Here is a 23690-nt window from a genome sequence, read left to right as displayed (position 1 = left end):
AGCACCCCTGGGAGATGCGCAGCCTTCACGAAGATGTCGTGGTCCAGGCACTCCGACCACAGTTCCAGTGCCAGCGCACAGAGCTGTCAAGAAACTGTCCCTCCCTGTCTGTTGATGTAACACAGGGCAGTGGTATTGTCCGTTAGCAGAGCAACAACCTTCCCCGCCACCATGGGGCGGAAGGATCGAAGAGCAAAATGAACTGCCAGCAGTTCCAGGTAATTTATATGGCAGTGAGTCAATTTCAAAGGCCAAGGGCCCCCCACACACAGAGCGTCCCCCAACGCCATAAAGACGCATCTGTTGTGACCATCACTGTTGGTACAGGTAGGTGGAAAGGAGCTCCCTGACAAATGTTGTCTTTTGATTTCCACCACTGCAGTATTTGAAGTGTCACAGGTGGAATTACAAACCTCTTTCAAAGTGAGTCCCTTAATGGTCGAAACTGACGAAGAAACCAAAGTTGTAGGCCTCTCATCCTCAGCTTCGCAAAGATCAGCACGCTTGTAGTCGCTGCCATCAGCCCCAGCATTTATTTATTTATTTATTTATTACTTTACATTTATATCCCGCCCTCTCCGCAAGCGGACTCAGGGCGGCTTACAACACAGCTGCTGCGCTGTGCCCCACTTTCGACTCTGCAGAAGTTCGACAAGGTTGATAATGTCCATCGCTCTCTGCTGAGGCAGAAAAGCGCAATAAAGGTTCGTATCCAGCAAGGCCCCTATGAACTGAACTGTCCGTGATGGAATAAGGTGTGATTTCTTCAAATTGACCTGCAGACCCAAGGTGTGAAAAAGACGAAGAGTGGTGGCAATATGGTTTGACAAACTCTCCTTCGACTCCGCCACAAGGAGCCAATCGTCGATGTATGGAAAGACGACTATCCCTTGAAGCCGGAGGTGGGCAGCCACAACGCTCATCATCTTCGTGAACACCAGAGGTGCAGTGGACAGACTGAACGGAAGGGCCTTGAACTGGAAGTGTTGAGAACCTACAGCAAATCTAAGGAAACGTTTGAACGCAGGATGAATGCTGACGTGGAAGTAGGCATCCTTGCGGTCCAGCGTTGCCATCCAGTCGCCTTGGTTGATGAGGGGCAGAATTGTTTGCAGAGTGGACATTCTGAACTTCTGGTACAGAATAAACTTGTTCAGATTCCGAAGGTCCATGATTGGCCTCAAACCCCCGTCCCGCTTGGGAACCAGGAAGTAACGAGAGTAGAAGCCTCCCATCCTGGCCTCCACCGGGACCCGTTCTATGGCGTGTTTCTGTAGGAGGTTGCTCACCTCCGCCAGCAGAGGTGGGGAAGGGGGTGTGGTGATTACCACAGATTGGTTCGGAATCTGAGCAAAATCTATTTTGTAGCCTTCCGCGATGATGGAAAGTGCCCACCTGTCTGTAGAGATGGACTCCCAGGCTGACAGGAATGGGCAGAGGCGGATAGACGAAGAAGAAGTGGGGACGGTGACGCATGCTACCAGAAAGTCAAAGACCCTGCTTTTGAGGGCGAACGCCCTTGGACTTGCCGGTGGTCTGTGCAGAAGCATAGCGGTTTCTGTTTTTCCCCCTGTATGGGGACCTACTCTCAGGTTGGGCAGAGCGAGGTCTCCAGTGCTGTTTTGGGGAGAACTTTTGATATGTTCCACTGCTTTGGTTTTGCAGCTCTGGAAGACGCCGGGACACCCAGGTTCCAGGAAGTTTTTATGCTTTTATCCATTTCCTGGATAGCATTGTCAGTGGTCGAGCTGAAGAGGCCTTCGCCCTCGAAGAGCAGATCTTCAACGAAGACCCTGGTGTCTTGCTGGAGGGCCATTGACCTGAGCCAGGAGTGGCGGCGGAGGCAGATGGCAGACGTGATGGTTCTTGCTGAAACGTCCACCATATGCTTTGCTGCAGCCAGTTGTTGTTTGGCTACAGCAAAGCCTTCCTTCTGCAACTTCTTTGCAACAGACCTCTTCTCCTCACTCAGGGAAGACAAGAGGGGGGTAAGTTGTTCCCACACTGAGTGTTGTGATCTAGCCATGCGCGCAGCATAGTTAGATACCTTTACTCCCAGGGCCCCAGCAGAGTAAAACTTCCTCCCAACATTGTCCAGCTTCTTTCCCTCCTTGTCTGGTGGAGAGGAGTGCGTCTTGTGGGCCTTTGACAAGGAGGATACGACCACCGAATTGGGCTTTGGATGCGTGAAGAGAAATTCAGCACCGGCCTCTTGGACGCGGTATATGTGGTCCAACCTTCTTGATGACACAGGTGTAGAAGCAGGTTTCGTCCAAGGTTCCTTCATTGCCTGTAAGATGACCTTCGTAACAGGCAGGGCAACTGCTGTAGACGTATCCCGCTGCACGATGTCGAATACAGTGTCGTCTACAACGGGTTGCGGTTGTGTCACTGGGAGAGAGAGGGAGAGTGCCATCCTCTTCACCAGGTCCCCATACGACTTTAGATCCTCCGATGGTGAAATGGGAAGATCCTCAGCGGTATGAGACACTGGCGAAGATTCCAAAGCCCTGTCCGGATTGTTACCGACCTCGGAGTCCAACGATGAAGACTCTCTCCTCAAAGAATGTTCCGAGAGCACCGGCGTTGACTCTCTGACGGGTGACCGGATTGACTCCGATGATCTAGGCTGGACTTCCTCCACCACCACGCCGCGTCTTTCGGGCGGGACGGACATTGATGCCAAGGGACACCGCCTAGAGTGCTGGGAAAGCCTCGACATATGGGATGCCTCGGATTGCTGGTCCCAGTCTGCAAACTCCCGAGGGGGGGTAGCACTGGTACGATGAGTATGAATAGGCGTAGGGAGGCCACTGGTGCTGCTCCCATGGTGGAAGTGGTGGGAAGCGGCAAGCTATGGTGGTTGGTTCCAGCTCTCTCCGACCTCTTGCCTGATCCAGCGGTGCCAATGGCTCCATCAGTGCTGACAACTCCACCTCCGAGACAGAGTCGCTCTTACTGCGATGCCTCGACCCTGAAGAATGGGAGCGCTGAGTAAGGTCAATCTCTTGCTCCAATGCTGATAGACGCAACTGCTGCAAAGCACTTCCTCTCTACACCGAAGGGCTATGATGTGGGGATGCCAAGATCTTCCTCGGTGGAGCGGTCGACATCGATGTCGAAGTGTCATGAGAAGGGGAAGGAGTGCAGGACGATCTCTTCTTCCACTTCTCCTTAGATTTCACCTTCTTCGGTGCGGATGATCGGGTCCCCGAGTCATCCCAACGCTTCTTAGCTGGGGTGTCCACTGACCCTTCACAAGGTCGCTTTGTGGAACGCCCGCACTCGACTGGCACCTCGGTCCTGATCGGCGATGTATTGGCCGATGTGACCATTGGGGCTGCAGCCTCTCCCATCGGTACAAGGGCCCGATGCCATCTTTTGAGGACGAAGTGCCGACTCAACCAACGCAGCCAAAAGCCTCGCCGCTCGATTCTTGCGAGTTTGTTTGGAAAAACTCAGGCAGTGCGAGCAAGAATCCACGCGATGTCTCTCGCCCAAACAAAGGAGACAGAGGGAATAGCCATGGGGGGGCAATCTTCTTCCCACAGGAGCGGCACCTCTTAAAAAAAAACCCAACATCTTTCCATAGACACCAAGGAAAAAACCCACCCAGGAAAGTCTCTGAGGAAAAAAACGGGGGGAAACTGGGCCCCGAAGGGCAAGTCCAACATTTTTTTTTTAGACAACACTATCTAACAACTAACTAACTACACTAAGAAAATAACAAACAGGCTATATACAACAAGAAAGGCAATCCTAAGATTACATTACTGACCAGGGACACGAAAGGAGATCCTCTCAGTGCAGCGGTCAGAAAGGAACTGGCGGGATCCTCGCGCTGACGCCAGTGAGCATGCGCACTGGGACATCTGCGCATGCACGTTGGTGCCAAGTGCGAAAAAATCCCAGGCTTTTTAGGTACCAATTCGGGGATCAGCACAGGCGCTCTATCCCATGAGTGTGAAGCACAGAGACCACGAAGCAGTTCCAGAAGAATGGAGGTGGCACCATTTCCCTTCTCCAACACTTCCCTGAGATCAGAGATGTGGAGGTTCTCCCTGAAAATGCATGATGCCCCAAGATTTCAAAGGGAAGTGTCTTGTTCAGTGGAGTGGTTAGTTTCCAAAAACCAAATTTGCTGCTCCTGTGCTGAATCAAGCTGCACTGAAAATGAACTCTACACTTATTTTTGTAAAACCATGGATGACAGTGAAATTAACATTCAAAAATTAAAAAAAAAATTAAGGCCCTTTTCTCATTGGGGTCATTTGTTGTTTGGCATAGATTTCTGAGAACAAAATATGTATACCACCTATCACATATTAAGAATATATCTGAGAATTTTTATTGCATTCCTCTTCCAAATACAGGGGACATTATAGGTTTCACTACTTTCATTGAACACAGTAAATGTATACTGTAATATTTGACAAGTGCCTCATGTATTTTGTACCGTAGTAACCACCCCTAAATACAAAACATCTTGTGAGATACAGCCATTCAGATTATATAAATGAAATTGCAAACATACAATATATCTTTGAAATGCTTTTTCTAGGAGGGAAAAAGCTTTTACATTATCATACTCCATAAATGTATCTTACAAATGCTATAAACAAATAAATTTGGAGAAATTAGAAATGCCATTAAGATTTGTCTTGAAATTGGTATTCAGCAGTGGGGATATGATAGAATTCTGAGATGCTAGAATGGGTTTAAGATGGAAAGGATCTGTTTTTGAATTCTGCCTTGCATTTTTTTTTTAAAATGTGATTAATAGAATACCTAGAGAGCAGGGTGACACTGAACCTTGCTCTCCGATGTGCCAGACTTGTTTTTCATTGTATACAGAGGATTTTTATGTGGTGGAGCAAATAAATTGTACTCCCACCTGCAGTCCTGGTGGTACTGTATAGCCTACTCTTGTTACCTCAAGATTTCACCACCCCATTCTGCAGCATCTTTCAACCAGGCCTCATTGTTGCTGTTATCCAAAACTGACATGTGTACTAAGTGTCATGCAAGCTTGTATTGAGGTGGTATGGAAACTCTTAGATTCTGCACATGGCGGCTACTTCATGCAGACAGTTTTGGAGAGGCTTAAAGTTGCTGCATGAATGGTTTATTTAAAAAATGGCTGCCAGCCTGCTGCAGGAATTTGAGTGGCTATGCAAAATTGCTTTACACTTTTCCAGATTATGCTCTCAGAGCCTGACACTGGGCACTTGCATGACTGGGTTTTTTTCCAAACCCTGGAAACATTGCCTGTATTCATTCGGGGGGGGAGGGGGAATCATTAGAAAGCATCATTACTCTTACAGCAATGTATTGTTTGTGACCAGCAGAAGATGCTTTACTAATACTAACAGGATATGTATTGTTATGACTGGGGACACTGTGGCACTGAATTGCCTTTGTAGTCTAACAAGAACTGTTTGAAAAATCAGAGAGATTATTCCCCCCTTAAACTGATTCAGTGTATTATGTACCTGTACTAATTCCTTTTCATTCAGTATTATTAGAGTTGTTCTTGATACAATCTAAATCACAAATAGTTAAGGGTGGATAATGCTGTGCTTTGTTTCAGTTTTTATCATTTGTACCTAGTGAATGTCATTCTTCTTTTTTAAAAAATATTTTGTCATGTTTTGTACATTGGAATGATAAGTATTGTCTTTTTTAATTATTCTCTTACAACTTCAGAATTATCAGTAGCATATCTACCTTAGCAATAACTGATGTCTGTTGAGAGTTGCCGCCCTCTCAAAGGCAGACTGTAGCATATTTAGTGTGTTTAACTCTTTGGTAATACAGGCAGTGATATCAAAAGCGGCTGAAAGGCAGGTGACTGTTAATGTGGATTTTTATATATATATATATATATATATGTGTGTGTGTGTGTGTGTGTGTGTGTGTGTATAAATACATACACACACACAATTATTTCTACAAGTTTTAATTCTTGTTCAGAGCCACCTGGCTTTCATAAAAGGAATTAAAAGCTACAATTACATGCCTTTGTCTAATAATAATCTGTTTGGCTTTGTGCAATATACCTTGAGCCTTCCTCTGATTCTGGCACATCTGTTTCTCATTTTGCTTCTTTAAATTAGCTATGTTTGGAAAGAAACTCAAGTACAGCTCGCAGGGATGTAGACTTGGCTAATTAGCATGTGACTTCTATTTACTGACAAAATTGGTTTATTCTTTTTCCTGGTTAATTTGCTGGAACCTGGTTACTCATTCAACAAAACAGACAGACAGTGAAAGAACAGATACTGCTGCTGATGGTGAAACTACTGCCACAGAGGTTTGTTCAGTTGTTATCCTATTATTTTCAAAAACTGTAACACATTATGACAGATCCCTGCTGCTTCTTTTACTGTGATACAGATTATCCTGCCAAAACAACTAAAAAGCTGTTCCTCTGCTCTGAGTATACCCAAGCCGTATGTGTTCATAAAAGGTTTTTAAATTTTTGTAAGACGTTATTTGGCTTCTGCCTAGCTCAGAGATTTGTTGAAGATAAACAGGAGCTCTGTTAATAATCTCTTTATTTAAAATGGCACTTGAGACATTGTAAAATTCAATCTGAAATAACAGTTTTATTTAACATACATGGTGGATTAGGGATAGGTGGAGGATGAGAAAGATGAGGTAAATTTCATATTTACAGGTTATAATATTTTAACAAACTGCAGAGTATTTGTTGATGCTTAGTTCTTAACAGTGAGAGATTTTTTTTCAGCAAAACTATGTCTTCATAAACACTCATTTAACTAACTTAGTTTCCTGAAGGCTAGTACTTGCTTCCTGTACTTATTTCCCTCCCTGGGAGATTATAATATTCTCTTTGACTCTGGTGGTGTCTGAGGCTGTTTTCTTTTACACAAACCAGGGAGTTGTTTCAGAGTTGAACCCACTGAATAACTGAGAAGGAAATATTCCTTTTCTATTTTGCTATACCAGCAGTTTCAACCTACTGACCAATCTCTTCCACCAAACATGATCTTCAGTTCTTAACTCTGGGAATAAATGGTTTTCAGCTTGGCTGACACTTAGACTAAAGGCTTTTATTTTGAATTTTCCCTCAGATTTTGCAGTATTCAATAAGGCCAAGGACTTTAAAAATGACTTTGTCGGATTCCCTCTAACAGACACGCCAACTCCAACTGACTCACTACTAACTTGCCAGAAATGACAGCCTAAAAAGACCCTTTTCCTAAGCACTAAGTTGCTCCTAAAGTTCTCTTCAGCTGGTGCCAACCAATCAAAGAGAGAGGGGAATCCATGCAAGCAGCAGCTTGTCAATCAAATTCTGCATTACAGTAAAACATTAATTCTTTGCCTTCTAGCTCTCTGAAATAGCTACAATAGGTGTAGTGCTCAGCCTGCCATTCCTCCAGCTCTCCCCTGGCTTCCCAGCAGGAGGCTGGCCTGGAGTCCTGATAGGAGAGGCACACTTGATTGATATGCTGCCACCAGGCTGGTTCATTTTATATGTATATATGAAGCAGACCACCAGCCCACTCTGCTCCTCTGAAGATATTACACCAGTATGCAGACAAGATCCAAGGCCACTGGAAGCTTCTGCAGAGTCCCGACCAATAGACCAGTTCAAAGAGGTCTTTTAAAGAATTTATTGAGGTGCAAGAACTATTACCTTGCTGGTTCCACCAGTCATCAGTACAGGTTTTAAAATATAATCCGGAAGGTAGGTCATTTTATATTAGACCTCTGGCAAAACAGCATTCTAATCCAGTCAGCATAAATCCAAGATTCCCAAACAAAATAATCATTTCCCAAGATAAGCCTAGCTTTACCTTCATCTTAAGCCTTAGCCCAAGCAAGCATAATGGAGAGAAAAATGTCCCTTCTTTTAACTTCTATGGGAAGCATAAGCAGTGATTAGATTTACCTGCCTCCCCTATCTAATCACAAGTTTGACACCTGCAATTAAACTTAACTAGATGGAAATGATCTAGTTTGACAGGGATCATTAGGGAGGATCCAAATGATCTACTAACAGCCTACAGGTGGCCTGCCAGCTTCAGTGTTTCCAGCTGAGGGCTAGGCTGCTGCAAAACTAACCCCAGGGTCTAAATGTTACAAACTAAAATTTCAGACTAAGTGACCTTAGTCTCTACACTAGGAAACCTGCTTTATGTGCAGTCTGTCACACATATCTTCAGATATAAAATTCTGTATGTTAGTGCTATCTGCGTATTTATTTAAAGCAACTCTTAATATATATATATATGTGGGATTAGGGAAACCAGGAAAATGTGGTTTAGCCGAATCACAAACTGAACCAGGAGCTTTGTTCATGAACCGAACCATTCATGGTTTGTGGCCCTATTTTGCAAAAAGCCCCTAAACAGCTGAGGAACAGCTTGCACCTCACTGCTCAGTTGTTTCAGGTTGTCTTGTGCAGTCTTTTTAAACTTTAAAGAGACTGCAGAGGACAGCCTGGAAAAACAGCTATGTGGTAGGGAAGCACTCCCCACTGCTTGGATGTTTCAGGCTATCTTGTGCACTTCCCCACCACACAGCTGTTTTTAAAGCTGTTTTCTGCAGTCCCTTTAAGGTTTCAAGGGACTGCACAAGACAGCCTGAAACAGCTGAGCAGTGCCTCCCTGTTGCTCAGCTGTTTTTCACACTTCTTCTGTCCCTTTAAAGCTTAAGGGGATTGCACAAGACCTCCAAAAAGTTGCCTCCCTGCTGCTCAGCTGTTTCTGTGGCTTTGGTGGGGAACAGAAGGTAGAGGTTTAAACCCCAGCTTTCTGCTCCATCCGTGAACCACCACAAACTGCTTTAAAAGTTCATAGAAGTTTGTGATGGTTTACCATCATGAACTTTTATTTGCAAACCGTAAAAGTTCATGCCCATCCCTACTGAGGTCCTCAAGCAGTACAAAATATCATCATGGACATCAATGATACATCAATGAGAAAATTTTCTAAGACTAATTTACAAGTGTTCCCCCTTCCCAAAGTACTTACTACAAGAGATGACTGCAAATCTATGATGAATTTTGCTTTATAGTTCAGTTCATGCCCATCCTTACTGAGGACTTCGAGCAGTACAAAATACACAGACATCAATGATGCATCATTGTTTTTTAGTTTTATTTACGATTTATATCCTGCCCTTCCCACCAAGGTGGCTCAGAGAAAACATACACATATGACTAATTTACAAGGCCTTCCCCCCAAAAAAGTACTTACTGTAAGTGATGACTGCAAAACTATGATACCTGCCACATTTTGAATATTTTGAACATTAAAAAAATGTATTGTTCATTATAAGCATGTATTTTATATTCTAGCACAGTTATATAATGCACATCCTAATAATATGATAAGGATAGACATGCTATGTGGAACAGCATTTTATACTGGAATAGCCTCAATCACACCTTCTATCTGGCCATCCAGGGTTATAGATAAATAGCAGTTTTTCCCTTAATAAATGATAATACTTTATTAAAATACTTTATTTATATTCTGCTTTTCACTCCTGTCCTCCATTTTACTCTCCAACAATCCTATGAGGTACAGTAGACTGAGAATGTGTTAGCCTAAGGTCACCCAGCAAGCTTACATGGCATGAGGGGGGATTGTTCCAGATCCTAGTTTAACACCTTAACCACTTTTCCACCATGTGGCCAGAAAATTTAGGGTGGCAGGCAGGGCATTAGGAAATCTTATGGGGCAGGGGGTCTGGGGAAGGTATGTGTATGTGAGAGAGAAATAAGAGAGTTGCAAGCTGTCAACAGACCAGCTCCCCTGCCTGCAACCCTTGTGACCCTACTGGCTTCCTAATCTACATGGGGGTGTAGGTGGGGGAGGGAAATATCCGACTCTCTATTTTGGATTTTGCAATTTTATTTTATTTTGCATTTCAAAAAACCTATGCATTTCCTGCCTGGAAAAAAGAAAATGAGACTGAAGCTTCCCTTACTGTGCCCAGCATCATTTTAGAAACCCCATGCACATCTTATTTTTTAAGAACAAATTTATTTTTTAAAATGTTTTGATTCTTTGAATTTTTCTGTGGGGGACGCATTGTCTACAGGCCTGTTTTATTCTCTATCTTTGAACATCTTCCTAATACAGTAACATAAATTGTAACACAAGTATATTTATATTAACTCATTTTATTTAATGTTCACATTTGCAGCATATTCTGTTTGATAAAAATACTGATATTTTTAAAATGCTAATACATAAATGCAAAAGAAAAACATAAATACTGTTTTTGCACAGTCTCCATAAAGCAAAGATACCTCCTTTTCATTTAACTAAATGATTGAAGTGTATTCAAAACCAGTTCCACTGTTTCATTCTCATCTTCATGAACACACTCAGTGAGGTGACCTGAAGCAAGCTACTCTCTCAGCACAAGGGCCTACCTCACCTGAAATATGGCCATAGTGATTCTGACCTCCTGGATTGTTAAAAGGATTACTAAGTATGTAAAACACTTGAAATATTGTTAGAATAATTTAATCTGAAATACTTGTACTGTATTATTTATTATACATGTATATATTATTGTATTGTAATAATTTAATTTACTATATTTTCAAATCTTTCCTATGCTAACAGTCAGACCAAGAGGAGGATGGTGATCTCAAGGCACAGGTGGGTGTGTATGTGTGTGGAGACAGGGCTAACCATTGGTGCCTGCAGAAATTTCTCAGTATTACATTTACCAATTCTGCCTACTACACCATTCTTATATCCTTTTAATATTGTCACCCTTACATTTCCCTTTCTCTCTCACTTTTTCAGAGTAGTCTGATTAAGCGCATAAAGGGTGAAAATGTGTATGTCAAACATAGTAATCTTATGTTAGAGGTTGGTATTGGTATATACCAGTGCATGTATTGTACATGTGTTTTGATTATAGTGGTTAAGCTGTGACTCTACACTATGATGCATGATGTATTCTCACTTGCTAATTACTGCTATTTCTTTTCTGAAGATTTTCTGTTACACTATCTTTTAGGACTCTTCATGTATGCCTAGATTTTTTTAAAAAATCTTTTGTAGGTAGAATCTAGAATGTATGTGGAATCTGACAGTCCTTTAGAACATTTGATGCTCACAGAAAAGAGGACCACTTTACACACTGCATTTTTAAAGTGTTCCCATAAAATGTTTCATACATAAAAGCAAAAATATAATCTGTGAATGCAGTAAATGAGTTTGAAATGCATATATTATACAGGTATAATCACCAGGGAACTGGGTAGTTTCTTTATAATAGTATATTCAGTGGTGAACACTGGTTTGCTACTATGTTCTGTGTGAAGCGGACCTAAGAGTGTCTCTGTAAGCTATCTTTCAAAATACCACAGTTTCACTAGTGTGTTGTGTTAGTGCTGTGAGATCTAATCCCTCCAGGCCTTTCCCCTGTTTTTGTTGACTAATTTACATGGTTTGACCCCACCCCACCCCAAATCCCCCCCACACCCAGTTTACATAGCCTGTGTTACAAAATGTGCCATTTCCCCACAGGAATTAGATAAAAACCAAGAAGACCTGATGAAACATCAGACAAATATAAGTGAGCTGAAAAGGACATTCTTGGAAACCTCCACAGATATCTCAGGGACCAATGAATGGGAGAAGAGACTTTCTACATCACCAGTCCGGCTTGCTGCAAGACAAGAGGAAGCTCCTATGATTGAACCACTTGTGCCTGAAGAAGTGAGTGACTGTATATGCCACACTAAGCAGTTACCCTCTTCTAAGCCCACTGACCTCAATAAAGCCCATTGACTTCAATAAAGAGTGTAACTCTGTTCACGATGACACTGTGTCTTCACAGTGTTTTTCAGCTTCAGTGCCCCAGCAAACTTTAAATAGGTGTTAACTAATTCTAATTATTTTGATTAATGTGAAACATTAGACTGTTAGAAAGGACAGTTTAGAGTGGAAAATAGTCAGGATATGTCAAATCTGTGAAAGAGATTATAAGTAAGAATAGAGAACTAAAGAATTACTGTATCTTCCTAACTTTCTACAAATGTGATCATATGAGACAAAATTGGTTATGGAGCAAAGGGTTCATTGCCGGGTTACCTGTGCAGTCTTACATGCTTACTATGCATGTACAGGCCTGCCATTGTGAGGATTTGAAGCTCAAAACACCTAGAGGCACTCCGTCACCTCTTCCACACTGTTTTGCACCTTCTCCAGAATGATGTAGATGTTGTGGGCACAGAATACCCTTCCCTCAGTTCTCTCTCTCTGCCACTGCTGAAAGAGGCTTGTTCACAGAAGCTCCATTATTTTCACACTGATAAACCTACTTCATCATCCTGTCTAGAGCGTGCAGCCTACAAAACGGTGCAAAAAGCTTTCTTTTTAAAAAAACACAGGTCTTGTGGGTCAAAATCCCCCACTCATACAACCACAATCAATGACTACTGTACCTCAATGAGGAACATAGTGTTTCATGCTGTTCCATCTGTTGCCAATTCACCCCGAAGGCAAGGCATGACAGAGCTTCCTGCCTGGTGGGGAAAGCTCTATCTGGCACTGCTCAAAACAAAGATCCAAGCATTATATCACTTTCAGCTACCGATAGAAGCATCTGAGCATCTTTGGTTCCAAGACTGAAACCAACCATTCCAGACTTAAACATGTCTACAGGAAAACCCATGGCTTGGTTCCTACATCTCTGAAGCAAAGATTATCATCACCACTGTTAAGAGTTCAGCACAAGCATAAGAATGTGGAGAAGCCTCCTGTCAGTGGCATGGTCTATCCATTCCAAGCCTCATCATAAGGACACAGTGGAAACAGTCAGAGCCAGTGCACATTCCAGTAACATCTTCTCCATTGGGTCGCTCATCATCCCTTTTCAGAGGTCAGTCCCATACTCTGAATCATCCATCCTGTGTTGTCAGTCCCCCTTGTCTCACTGTCCAGTTGGTTTCAAAAGAATCATGTTTGACATTATCCAGACCACTATGCCAAGAACTCCAGTGTGACTACTGTTGACCAAGGCTGGGATCTATATGCTTCTCTCAGTTCCAACCAAGTGAAAGTGGATCCATAGAACATGGAGGATCATAGTCTTCCACACAAACTGCATGAATGGATTAACTCAGTAGGGGAGTTCAATGAGACTTTGACCCTGGTTTTGAAGACAGGAAACCAGATTATGCCTCCAAGCCTTTCCCTAATGACACCACGGCAGAATCATTCATGTACTCCCCGGGTGAAGACCTTTGCTCTTGCAACAAACACCTAATTCAAATGGCAAGATTGCTTAAAATCAATATCTTGTGTGCCCCACTGAGGGCAATGGATCCAATATTCAGATTTATGCATTCCAGTAATATGAGCCACATCACATTCTCAGCCATGGAAGGTTTACTTGAGGTCACTACTGGTCCTTGGCTATGCCCAGTCTTCTTGTCGTCTTCTGCTAAACATACAGAGAATCTATAGGACCAAGCAGGAAGAATGCTCTTTCTTCTTCCAACACCTTACTGCCTGCTCCCTAGTACCATGCTATACCCCTGTCAACACAGAGGGCTATAAACTAGATGGAATAGGCAGGGAATTCTACACCTTTTCCCCTCTTGGCTTTAAAATTACCAATTACCAATGCATCATGGCCCAATACCAGTTCTTCCTTTAGGATGGCATTGCCCCATGTTTAGATATGCTGCCTGAAGACAAACGCAAGCTATCAAAGCTCTTAGAATCATCAAAACACCAAATTTTCATAGCCAAACATTCAGCAGACTGCTCAGCATGCAGCTTCACCATTGCTATAGCATTACGTCACCACTCTTGGCTCAGGTTCACTGTACTCCAACAAGGAAACCTGCATCAGAACTGAAGGGTTACCTTTCAAGGACACAGACCTGTCCATTGTCAAGGAGCCCATTGACAAAGGGCTCAATAAAATGTGAAAAGACAAGTTCATGACTAAGACACATGGTGATCCCCTCCAACCCATACACACCAAAATCCAAGTCTTTCTTTAGGCTATCTTACTGAGTTCCAGGAGGAAGAGGCCAACCAGTGTCTCATTCCTCATACTCCAGTAGACCTGCTTATGTACCTGTCTGTCAGCTAGCAGAAGAAAATATTCCCTACCCCAAGGGGAAAAGCCCAGTTGCCCAAACGTCAACCTGCAAAACAGGGCTTTTGACAATTACAGTCCGTGCCCCATACATGTAACAACAGAGGGGCTGTCAAACTACATCACACCCTCCTACCCCCTCTCTAGAACTCTTAGTAAAAGATCAACACACAGGATTCTATTTTAGATGCTTTCTGGTCAAGAAAAAAAGAGGAGTGAGACCTATCTTAAACCTGAGAAGCCTGTACAAGTTCATGTCAACTAAAAAGTTCAGAATGATTTCAGTTACTGATGTCCTCCCTCTGTTACACCATGGCATATGATTTATAGCACTGGACTTACTAGATGCATATTTCCACATCAAGATAAGGCCAGACCACCAAAAGCGCCTCCACTCTTGATGCAGTGCCTGCCAGTGCAGCCTACATTTAACAGTGGCTCATTCAGTAACCAACAGGCAATTTTATGCGTCCATCAAAGAAGTCCTGCTTAATGCCAGAAAACCTTCCACCAGGTGCTGCTTCTCAGCCAAGTGGAAACATTTCAGTAGATGGGCCACAGAACAATGGTTGGACCTGTGGTATATTCAGCACTAGTCAATACAAATTGGATGTGAGTGTTAGGAAATCTCATCTAAAGTGTCGCATCTTGGGTTGCTTCTAAAAGCAACACTCCACTTCGAAATAACAAACCTACAATCAATAATCAACAATTTCCCCATATTTCGACTGCTCAGTTAATAGAATTTTTTATTCACGGCAATTTTGTAGAGATACATCATTACAAAAAAGGAAGTAAAATGAAAAATTCATAATTCAAGGGAATTTTGGTCATCCACCTTAAAGAGTTCCTAAAACCATCTGTTGAGGATCACACCATTTGGAGAAACATGCTAAATAGCAATTCCTAGACACATATTTCTCCAGTGACGTGTCAAATATCCTAGAAACCTAGTATGACAGTGTTAAGGAGTCAGACTGAGATCAAGGAATCCTTGTTCAAGTCTTCACTTCCCTATGAAGCTCTCTGGATGACTTTGAGCTAGTCATTCTGTTAAAGCCTACTACCTCACAGGACTGTTGCAAGGATAAAAATGGAAAAGAGAACAATGTATGCCATCCAGGCTCTTTGGAAGAATGGCATATTACATTGTAATAAACAAGAGTAATGTTAAGGAGATATTTCAGCTTCTTATTGGGGTTACAATGCATTGGGATACTGAAATATTTCAGCAGACTCACAAGGCTTGCCAAGGGATATTAAGGAAGTGTGGCATACATTCTTATGCGGTGCAGAGTTATATGAATCTAAGCTCAAATCAATGAACCCTAACCTAATCTGCCAAGGTTATCTCAGTTTCAGCTTTAGTGGTCTTGTTTGTTTGTTCCCAGTAAAATAGCTTAGTAATTTGTGTTCTTCTTAAATATTGGAGACATATGACGGGTGGGGAGATTTCTGCTTGTCAAATTACACAAAAATTATGTATTTCCCTATTTCTTATTCACTAGACCAAAGAAGAAAGAGAAAAATCTGAAAAACGTATATTTTTGCAGAAGGAAAGCACTACATACCTTGATTCTCAGGTAGAAAAATGCTCAGATCTTATGATTTAAATGTAATTTTGTGGCACTGACTCATTGGTGGACAGGAAGAATACTAGGGAAAATAATGTGAAAAGGTCTACAAGATCTCTTTGAGACTTATTGCCTAGAGCTTCAGTGGGTGCAGCTTAGAATCTTTTGATTTGATGTTTGTGTATGCGTGCATTCATATACTAGATACCTCTTGCAAACAATATGCTATTATAGTGTTAAAAATTCGACTCATATGCTTCACACATTAAAGCAAATAGCAAGTTTCCCAATACATCCATACACCTTAGAAAGTCTTATCTCCCTTGTCATATATTTCTGTCAATTACAAGTGTGTAAAAATATACTTGTGTTGGGCATATGTTAATTTCTACAACTATAACCTTTCACCATAAAGGCAGTTAGTGTGCACATAGTTTGTAATTGATGCAAACAAGACCACTTTGTTTCCCTATCCTTTCTGGCACATACTCTACTGCATATTCATCTATTATGTTCAACTGTTATTGGGAATAGGAAATCTGTGCCCACTGTCTTTATTCCTAGCACTTGCAGTGAGTTGTAGGACAGTATTGGATAGCGATATAAGAAATGCTCCTGGACTGTTTCCAATACTTTCTCCATTATCAGCCTGTTGTGCTGTCTACATGTCTGCTCATCTCTGTGTGCTAGAGTGGGGTTAGGGTTAGGGAAAAAAATAGGCTGTAGGATTCCACCTGCTTCCAGGTGGGGAGAGATCATTCTATATTGGAATATCATAAAAATGTAAAGTGCACCCTTTGACTTCTCTGATTACAATAGCAAGTTGAATTCTTACAAAGTTTTTCATGAAGCTGCAAAAGGAATATTTCGCTGGCATCACTTCTCATCAAACTAATAGGAAGAAAACACTATTGTTCTTTCATTACTCCATATAAATGGGCACAGAGTATACATTTTAACTAAAATCACACTCTCTTTCTCTCTCTCTCTCTCTGAAAGATAAGAGTTTGCACTATTTGCAATATTTGCACAACAGTTAAGCATGTTTATTTAGAAGCAAAAATGACTGATATGATTGTGAGTAAGTATGCTTAGAATTGAATCTTTAGATTATAATGTACCAGATGGGTAATTGTAAATTGTGTCCCCATAAACGTGGTATAAATATGCAGTATTTTCAGGAGTCAGTGGAATGTTGAGAATTACTAAAACAAAGTTATATTCTTCTGTTATCATTTATTGTGGACTTCAGTTTCTACAGATTTCAGTATTTTAATTGTCTATAGGCTTTTGAAACCTATTCAGTATTAGAATTCATGAAAATTGTATTATCAGCATGGTACCATAAATGTCCTAAAAGGTATTATATTTCACTTTCCTAATGCATAGATAAACAATTAGCTGTTCTAATTTAGCTTTTATATTTCAAATATAGGGCACTGAGGATTGGGTTATTGTAGACAAAGTACCTACTGAGGTAGTTGATGGTGAATCGAAAACCATTGTGACATACAAAGTAATGACTGTGAGCAGTAAAACTGGTGACATCCCTGCCAAGCTTTTAAAACCCACTGCCACTGATATACAGACCTTTGAGGACTTGGAAGGTGAATTGCAGTTGAAAGATGAGAATAAGCAGAAAATGTACACTGTAGGAAAATCGTATGATACTGTTTCTGGGAAAATTGTAACCATGACCACTAAAGTAAAAGAGGGAGAAAAATGTGTGCCATCGTCACTTGAAGCATTACAAAAACCGGAAAGGGCAGTGCTAGAATCTGTGAAAATCATTCCTGTAGTAGCAGAGTATGAAATTCTAGAACCAGTCACAGATGGAAATGTCGGAAGGTTATCTGATGCAAAACGAAGGGTATCAGAATCATTGACTCCCATTAAAGAGGCAGATTCCCGGATGCAGAGTCCTGAAGAGGAAAGTTTGAAGAAGACCCAGAAAATGGATCATGATTTGCACCTGCATGACATACCGGGAAGCGTACAGATGGCCAGAGCTGAAAAACCTCTTGACAATGAAAGACTAAAAAGAGAGCCGTTTGGTCGGAAAGATAAGAGTATATCAGAATGGAAATATTCCAGAGAGCCACCCTTTACCATTGCTACTGCTCACTATGTTACTGAATCATCAGCATCAAGAGTAGTGGTAACATGCAACTTTGGCACAGTTTAAAAATAAAAGCATGACTTCTTTAGGCAATACAGTCACTACCCTGCCTTTTGGTCCTTTTGCTGCTTGGCTTTATGTTGACAACAGTCAACGTAGCTTCTTATTATTTCCTCATGGTTTGTCAATTAACACAATACAAAGCAGGCATTTTCAGGCTTTTAAACTTTTAAAAATTAGTGTTACTGAAATATAATATCTTGCTATGGCTTCTTTTGAAGGGGGGGAAATGCTTCACAATACCAGCAAAATCCTAGTGCTAACTACTTTGCTTTTTAGATTACTGCTTAAAGACATCACAGATTTGTGCTCATTTATTTTCCCATTTATTTTCTCTGTACCCCTGGCACTTTTCCTCCTCTTATTCGTCTCTGTCTCTACTTTTGCCAGTTAGCATAACTTGTGTATGTCTGTCTGCTTCTCTGTATGTGTGTGACTCTACATTTCTCTGTTTAGACAAAACAACTCTCCAGTGAAAAAACTTTGGATGGTTCAGATATCTTCACTTTAATAGACTCTGCAAGAAAACCAACTGAGTTCATAGGAGGGGTTACATCTACTTCACATAGCTGGGCTCAGGTGGCCATTTGATTCCATCTTTAGATTTTAATATGGGTCTGTGCTTTTGGGAGGAGGGGAATATGTTCCTTATATTTTGCATATAAGTGAGTGACCTGACTTCACTTATGTGCTCACATTTCCTCAGAACCTGCATGTTGGGAAGGCCTTCTCTCCTCTTACGCTTGAATCACATATAAAAACCATGGAGGAAAATGTGTGTCTTTATTTGTTTTGCTTGGCTTTAACCATTATGTTTGCTTGAGAGTTCCAGAACTACAGGACTGATATGTAAACAGAATGCTATGTAATCTCTTCTGACTGTAATACTAAGACCTGTATACTACTAAGCCCTGACCTGGATAGCCCAGGTGAATGTCTTTTGTCTTGAAAACCATAAGGGGGGGTCACTATAAGTTGGCTGTGACTTGACAGCAAATTATATACATACGTATGTACATGTACACTCTACTAGTTACATCAACATCAAAAGCTAAGCATCTCTTAAAGAAACAAAGCGGATAAGCGTAATAATGGTTTCTGCCATTGACTTTTTTCCCTGATGGTTCAAGGCTGAGACAGCCTGCTGCCTTGGGGAAATGCCTCCAGTTGTTGCAGGCAAGATCTTTAGGTTATAATGACCTCCAGCAAGAGGAGGGGTTTCCAATGATGCTTCCAGCTCAGCACTATTTGGCTAGGAGACAATATAGATAATGGGCTTCACTTTTCCAAGAGTGAAGATAACCCTAGTATCCTTCTGTCTTCTTTTAGCTAGGGGTCTGTAGGCTTGGGTCGGTTCCCTGGAGTGGGGGGGGGGGCGGATAGACTGACTTTACAGGAGATCTATACATCATTGTCTTCTCAGCCAAAGACATCAAACGGAAGAGGGGGGAGGCACACTTAGCACTTCAGCTTGGGAGGTTGATAACACACCAAAATGCCAGTGGAGTAGCTTTCCCCTCCTCACTCCTAGTCTTTAGAGTGTGGAGATAGGCAGTTGCAAAAGGAGCAACAGGACTTGGATAAAGAGCCGGAAATCTCTACTTGCCAGTAAACCAGGATGGCAGGGTGTATACTCAAGCAGCCAGTATTTGTACTGAATACTTCATAGGTGCTAGTCTAGTCTCAATATTTGTCTTTCCTCTCACCTTAAAACATATGCTGTCTGAATCCTCTGTAAGTATAGGAATGGTGGAGGGGAGTCCTTTAGCTGATTTCTCTGGGAAAATAGCTCAGTGAAATCTCTTGGGTTAAATACTTTGACAAGCTTTAGGGGAGCTGACCCAAGCACCTCTCCATACCACTCTGATTGCCATAAAACCTCAGAAAGCATAAACATGTCCAAAAGGAAGAGCCATTCCCATTCCTGCTAGGGAAGAAGCCTCACAGGACAGAAGCCAGTGCCATTTCCCACCCTCTTCTTCCCCTTACAATATATATTCCTCTCTTTCACAAGAAAATATCCTCAACTTCAAGAGGAATAGATTGCATAGCTCCTGACCATAAGTCACTGAAAGAAGGGCTGCTGGAAAATCTTTCTCAAGCTTGTTCCCTCCGGTATCTTCTTTAGGTGTTTCCAAAGCAGCTTCCAAAAGACATTAGAGTTCTTGAACCCTCCAGTGAGAGGCTTCTACCCATCTGTCTGTTGGGTCTTGTATAGCTTTTCCTCAAATGGGAACCACACATCTTGTTCTGCTGTTCCATCAGTCTTTAATAACATTGTGCATGTTCAGTTGGAATAGGACATTTCTCCTAGGGCAGAGTCCACCCACCAACTGGTTTCTCAGTTTTACTCACTAATTCCTGTGATCTCAGAATGCTTCAGAACATTTTATGTAGATGCCCCAATAGCAGATCTGACTTCCAATTCAAACATGCTGGAGGAATCAGATGGGTTTTGCATACAAGACATGTGGCAAAATAATCAATTTGATTATTTAAAACTTTTAACGATTCTTCTGCAGCAGTAAGCATCTGTTTGCTAAGGTATATATCTGAGCTAGTTATTTTTTTATTCAGTGGATAACTGTGTTCCACATGAGTTGAAGAGCAGGCTGAAGAAAAATTTCCTTGGCAGTAGTTTGTGCTTGTACATACATCCCTTGGATACCATCCAACTATCACCAAGATCCAGGGTCGTGTTGCTGCCTGCAGGAATACAGAGCTTTGCAGTTTGGAAATGGATCCAGCATTGCAATCAGGCTTTGCTGCTTTTCCAGACAAAAAATGTAAACTCTTCAGGGACTCTCTGGATACCTTCCTGGTAAAAAAAACCCCAAAGACAGGGAAAAAGTTTTAACTACCAGAATTTAAAATAAACGAATACGGCAAGAGAAATCTCAATCCTTTTAATGAGAGCTCATCTTTGCCTCTAAATCCAGGAATTACCAGAACTTCAAAAATGAGTTGCAGAGACCTAAAATTCTGCAGAAGGATCCTGACCATAGTATAACAAGTCTTCCTGTCCAGCCAGGGGATCAGAAAAAGAAACTTAGCATTGTGATGTTAACAGCATTGGTTTTTCTCAGGGCATAGTGGGAGTCCCAAGATTTTGCAGAAATATCACAGCAGTCAATTTTTGACTGGTGATTGACAATGAGGACATTCTTTTGAAAGAACTCCTTGCAACATTTTTTGTCAAATTCTGATTGGTGGGAGCTAGAGACAATAGCTGAGGATATTCTTTTGAAAGAACTTTTGCAATAAATTTGTTCCAAGTTCCAAAACACCAGTGTCTTCCAGGCATTGACTTCTACTTCAAGCAGGACCTGAAGATATTAGGGATTAACTCTCTTTAATATCCCAAAGAAAAGTGAGGGCATGTGGGTCATCCTAGATTTAAAATGGCTTAGTAGTTGTATTAGAGCAGCCATCAGTCAGGAGGACTTTCTGACATTGGTGACCTTGTCAGTTTACATGCGCATTCCTTTTCAAAAAGCCCAGAGGAAATTCTTACTCTTTTCTTACAGTACAGGGCCTTTGCCCCATAACTGCAGACAGCGCTGCCGATTGGTGTTTCATGTACTTACACTTTCAGTTTCTTGTGGAAAAACCAGATAAAAGACCTTTCCTCATACGATGACACAAGCTTCTTCCCATGTGTTGTTATAGTTCCTGTTGATAGAAGTCTTGCATGACATCATGAGTGCAGCAATAACCTCCTTAGAGTACCTTAGCTTTCAGTCCTCTCAGGCAGTCTTGAAGGCAAAGATAGTTTGGATCAGCCATTGAACTTAAGTTCATTGCTAGCTTCTATAAGGGGTTAAAATAAATGGATATGCAAACTGAAGTAATCTCATCTGGGGGGTTACTGTTCAAAATTCTGTTCTGTCCATAAGTAGACTAGTAATATTTTTTCAGGCGAGCTGCTTGTGTGACTGGCTCTGCCTGCACAGCTGCCATTTTGTGTCTGATTCTTTAAAAAAAGTAACTCCCAGAAGCCTGGTTTACCCTCTGCTGCTCTAAAGAGAACATCTGCCTTTGCAGCAAATGAGACTCTTCCACCCATTTATGGGACAGCCAATGAACATGCATACTAATTCACTTGTCACAGCTGCATATTGTTTTGTTTTCTAAATCTCCCTGGCAGCATTTGGCAGAAAGGTTCCACAAAGCATATTTGCTGTCTGAATTATGTTCCTTCCCTGGGAGTAAAACGCTTTGCTATATCCCAGAGTTCAGACTGCCCCACCCATGACCCTCTGTAGAAAGGGAAATTTGTTCACTTTCAATTATTGTCCACTTTCTCCATTTCCAGAGTAGTACAGTTTTCCTCCCACCCATTAAGGTCATGCAGCACTCTGCAGCTTGACAGGTACAAGAACCTTGAAGTGGCTTCTGAAAGGACAGCCTCCACCAATCCTAGCATAGTTATGTCCTGTGGGATATCCTCCGCTCTTTACAGTTTCCCCTCCCCTCACCCCACTTCTTTTCTATATTTACTGGCTTGATGGATGCTGGAATATGTTTTCGTAAGGTTTTCTTAATGTTTAAAGTGTATAGCAGAGGCTTTTTCAAGAGATGGTCTGAGAGCATTGTGGGAAGCCCCTCTCATTGGGGTCATCAAGGCCTAGCAACCCTGCCTGCAACAATGAGCATCATTTTCCCAAGAGGATTGACTGATCCATCCTGAAACCACCGAGAATGATTTAAAAGTAAGTGGATTTTCCCCCGTTTTCCCCTGCAGAGAACACAAGCAAAGACTGATCAGGAGGTACGTTCTGGTGAAAAGAAGACAGAGGAGCAGCAGCAACCGGAGACAGCGATGAAGGTTGTGCAGGAAATTGTATTGGTCGAAGAGAGAGATGTGATAAATGTGCATGCAAGTGGGGATGCTGCTACTTTGGCTGGCGTTCAGCTGGATGCTACAGCACAGGCAATGTCTCATGTGGCGTCTGGCACCCAAGGGAAGGAGGGCTGTGCTGTGACTGAGGGGGCTAAAGAGGAAAAAGGGCAGGAGACTGAGGAAACTGTAACCAAACAGGAAGAAACTACCACTGTTTCTCATGAGCAAGAGGAGCAGCAGAGTGCAACAGCCCTAGTTTTGGATGCACTGGAAAGAAAACCTCTTTTTGAGGTAATTAACAACTTCGAATTAGTTAATTCTACAAAAAGCACAAATAGATGCATTTTTAATATTGAATTTATTTATGAAGTGTTCAGAACATGTTAGACTAGTGTTGCTGTTTAGTGAGCAGTTTGTTTCTCCTCTTAGAATAGTGCTGCTTCCCAGTAATTGTTTCTTCCATGGACGGCTTTCACAAATAAAAGCTGTGTTTACACTATAAAATATGATTGCACTATAACGTATGTAAGTTGTACATGTATTTATTTCTCTGCATATTCATGAACTGAAATACATGTGACAACATAAACCTTGCATTGAAGCTGTTTCGTACATGGATATATGGGATCTTTGTAGGAAATATCACATATGAAACAGTCTGCATTTTCTCCCTTGCATGGCAATCTTGATGCTTGCTGCTGGTTTCTGGGTTTTGTTTTGAGTTTAGGCAAGACATATCTTGTAGTCTGCCAAAACGAATGTGTGCTGTTGAGCATCAGTGCCTGACCATGCTAAGTATTGTGACAAATCTTACCAGGAACACAGGACTTCAGTGGGCTATTCAACAGAAATATCAACATCTGTTGATCTGCCTTATCTGGCAATAAGCTTTCCTTCCACACTTCTCATGCCTACCAAATTCCAATTGATTACTAGAAATTATCTTCTCTAATTGCCATCTATATGACTTAACCTGCTT

General features: G+C 41.8%; 1 protein-coding gene across 19 annotated transcripts in view; it reads left to right on the top strand.

The window, feature by feature from the left end:
- Positions 1-23690, top strand: part of EPB41L3 (erythrocyte membrane protein band 4.1 like 3) — a 255856-nt gene that overhangs the window by 216928 nt on the left and 15238 nt on the right. For 8 of the 19 annotated variants that reach the window (XM_060243957.1, XM_060243960.1, XM_060243952.1 and 5 more), the window contains 8 exons: positions 6260-6313; positions 10614-10649; positions 10800-10865; positions 11529-11720; positions 15624-15698; positions 17125-17847; positions 18325-18447; positions 22613-23002. In XM_060243957.1, coding sequence (XP_060099940.1) covers positions 6260-6313; positions 10614-10649; positions 10800-10865; positions 11529-11720; positions 15624-15698; positions 17125-17847; positions 18325-18447; positions 22613-23002 — 1659 coding nt within the window. The remainder of the gene's footprint in view (positions 1-6259; positions 6314-10613; positions 10650-10799; positions 10866-11528; positions 11721-15623; positions 15699-17124; positions 17848-18324; positions 18448-22612; positions 23003-23690) is intronic. The other 11 variants (XM_060243963.1, XM_060243955.1, XM_060243961.1 and 8 more) reach the window with 7 other exon arrangements.

The sequence above is a fragment of the Heteronotia binoei genome, chromosome 7 (assembly GCF_032191835.1).
Source record: "Heteronotia binoei isolate CCM8104 ecotype False Entrance Well chromosome 7, APGP_CSIRO_Hbin_v1, whole genome shotgun sequence".
Classification (NCBI taxonomy): Eukaryota; Metazoa; Chordata; class Lepidosauria; order Squamata; family Gekkonidae; genus Heteronotia; species Heteronotia binoei.
The sequence above is the reverse complement of the archived record's forward strand: the minus strand, read 5'-3'. Positions and strand labels throughout refer to the sequence as shown.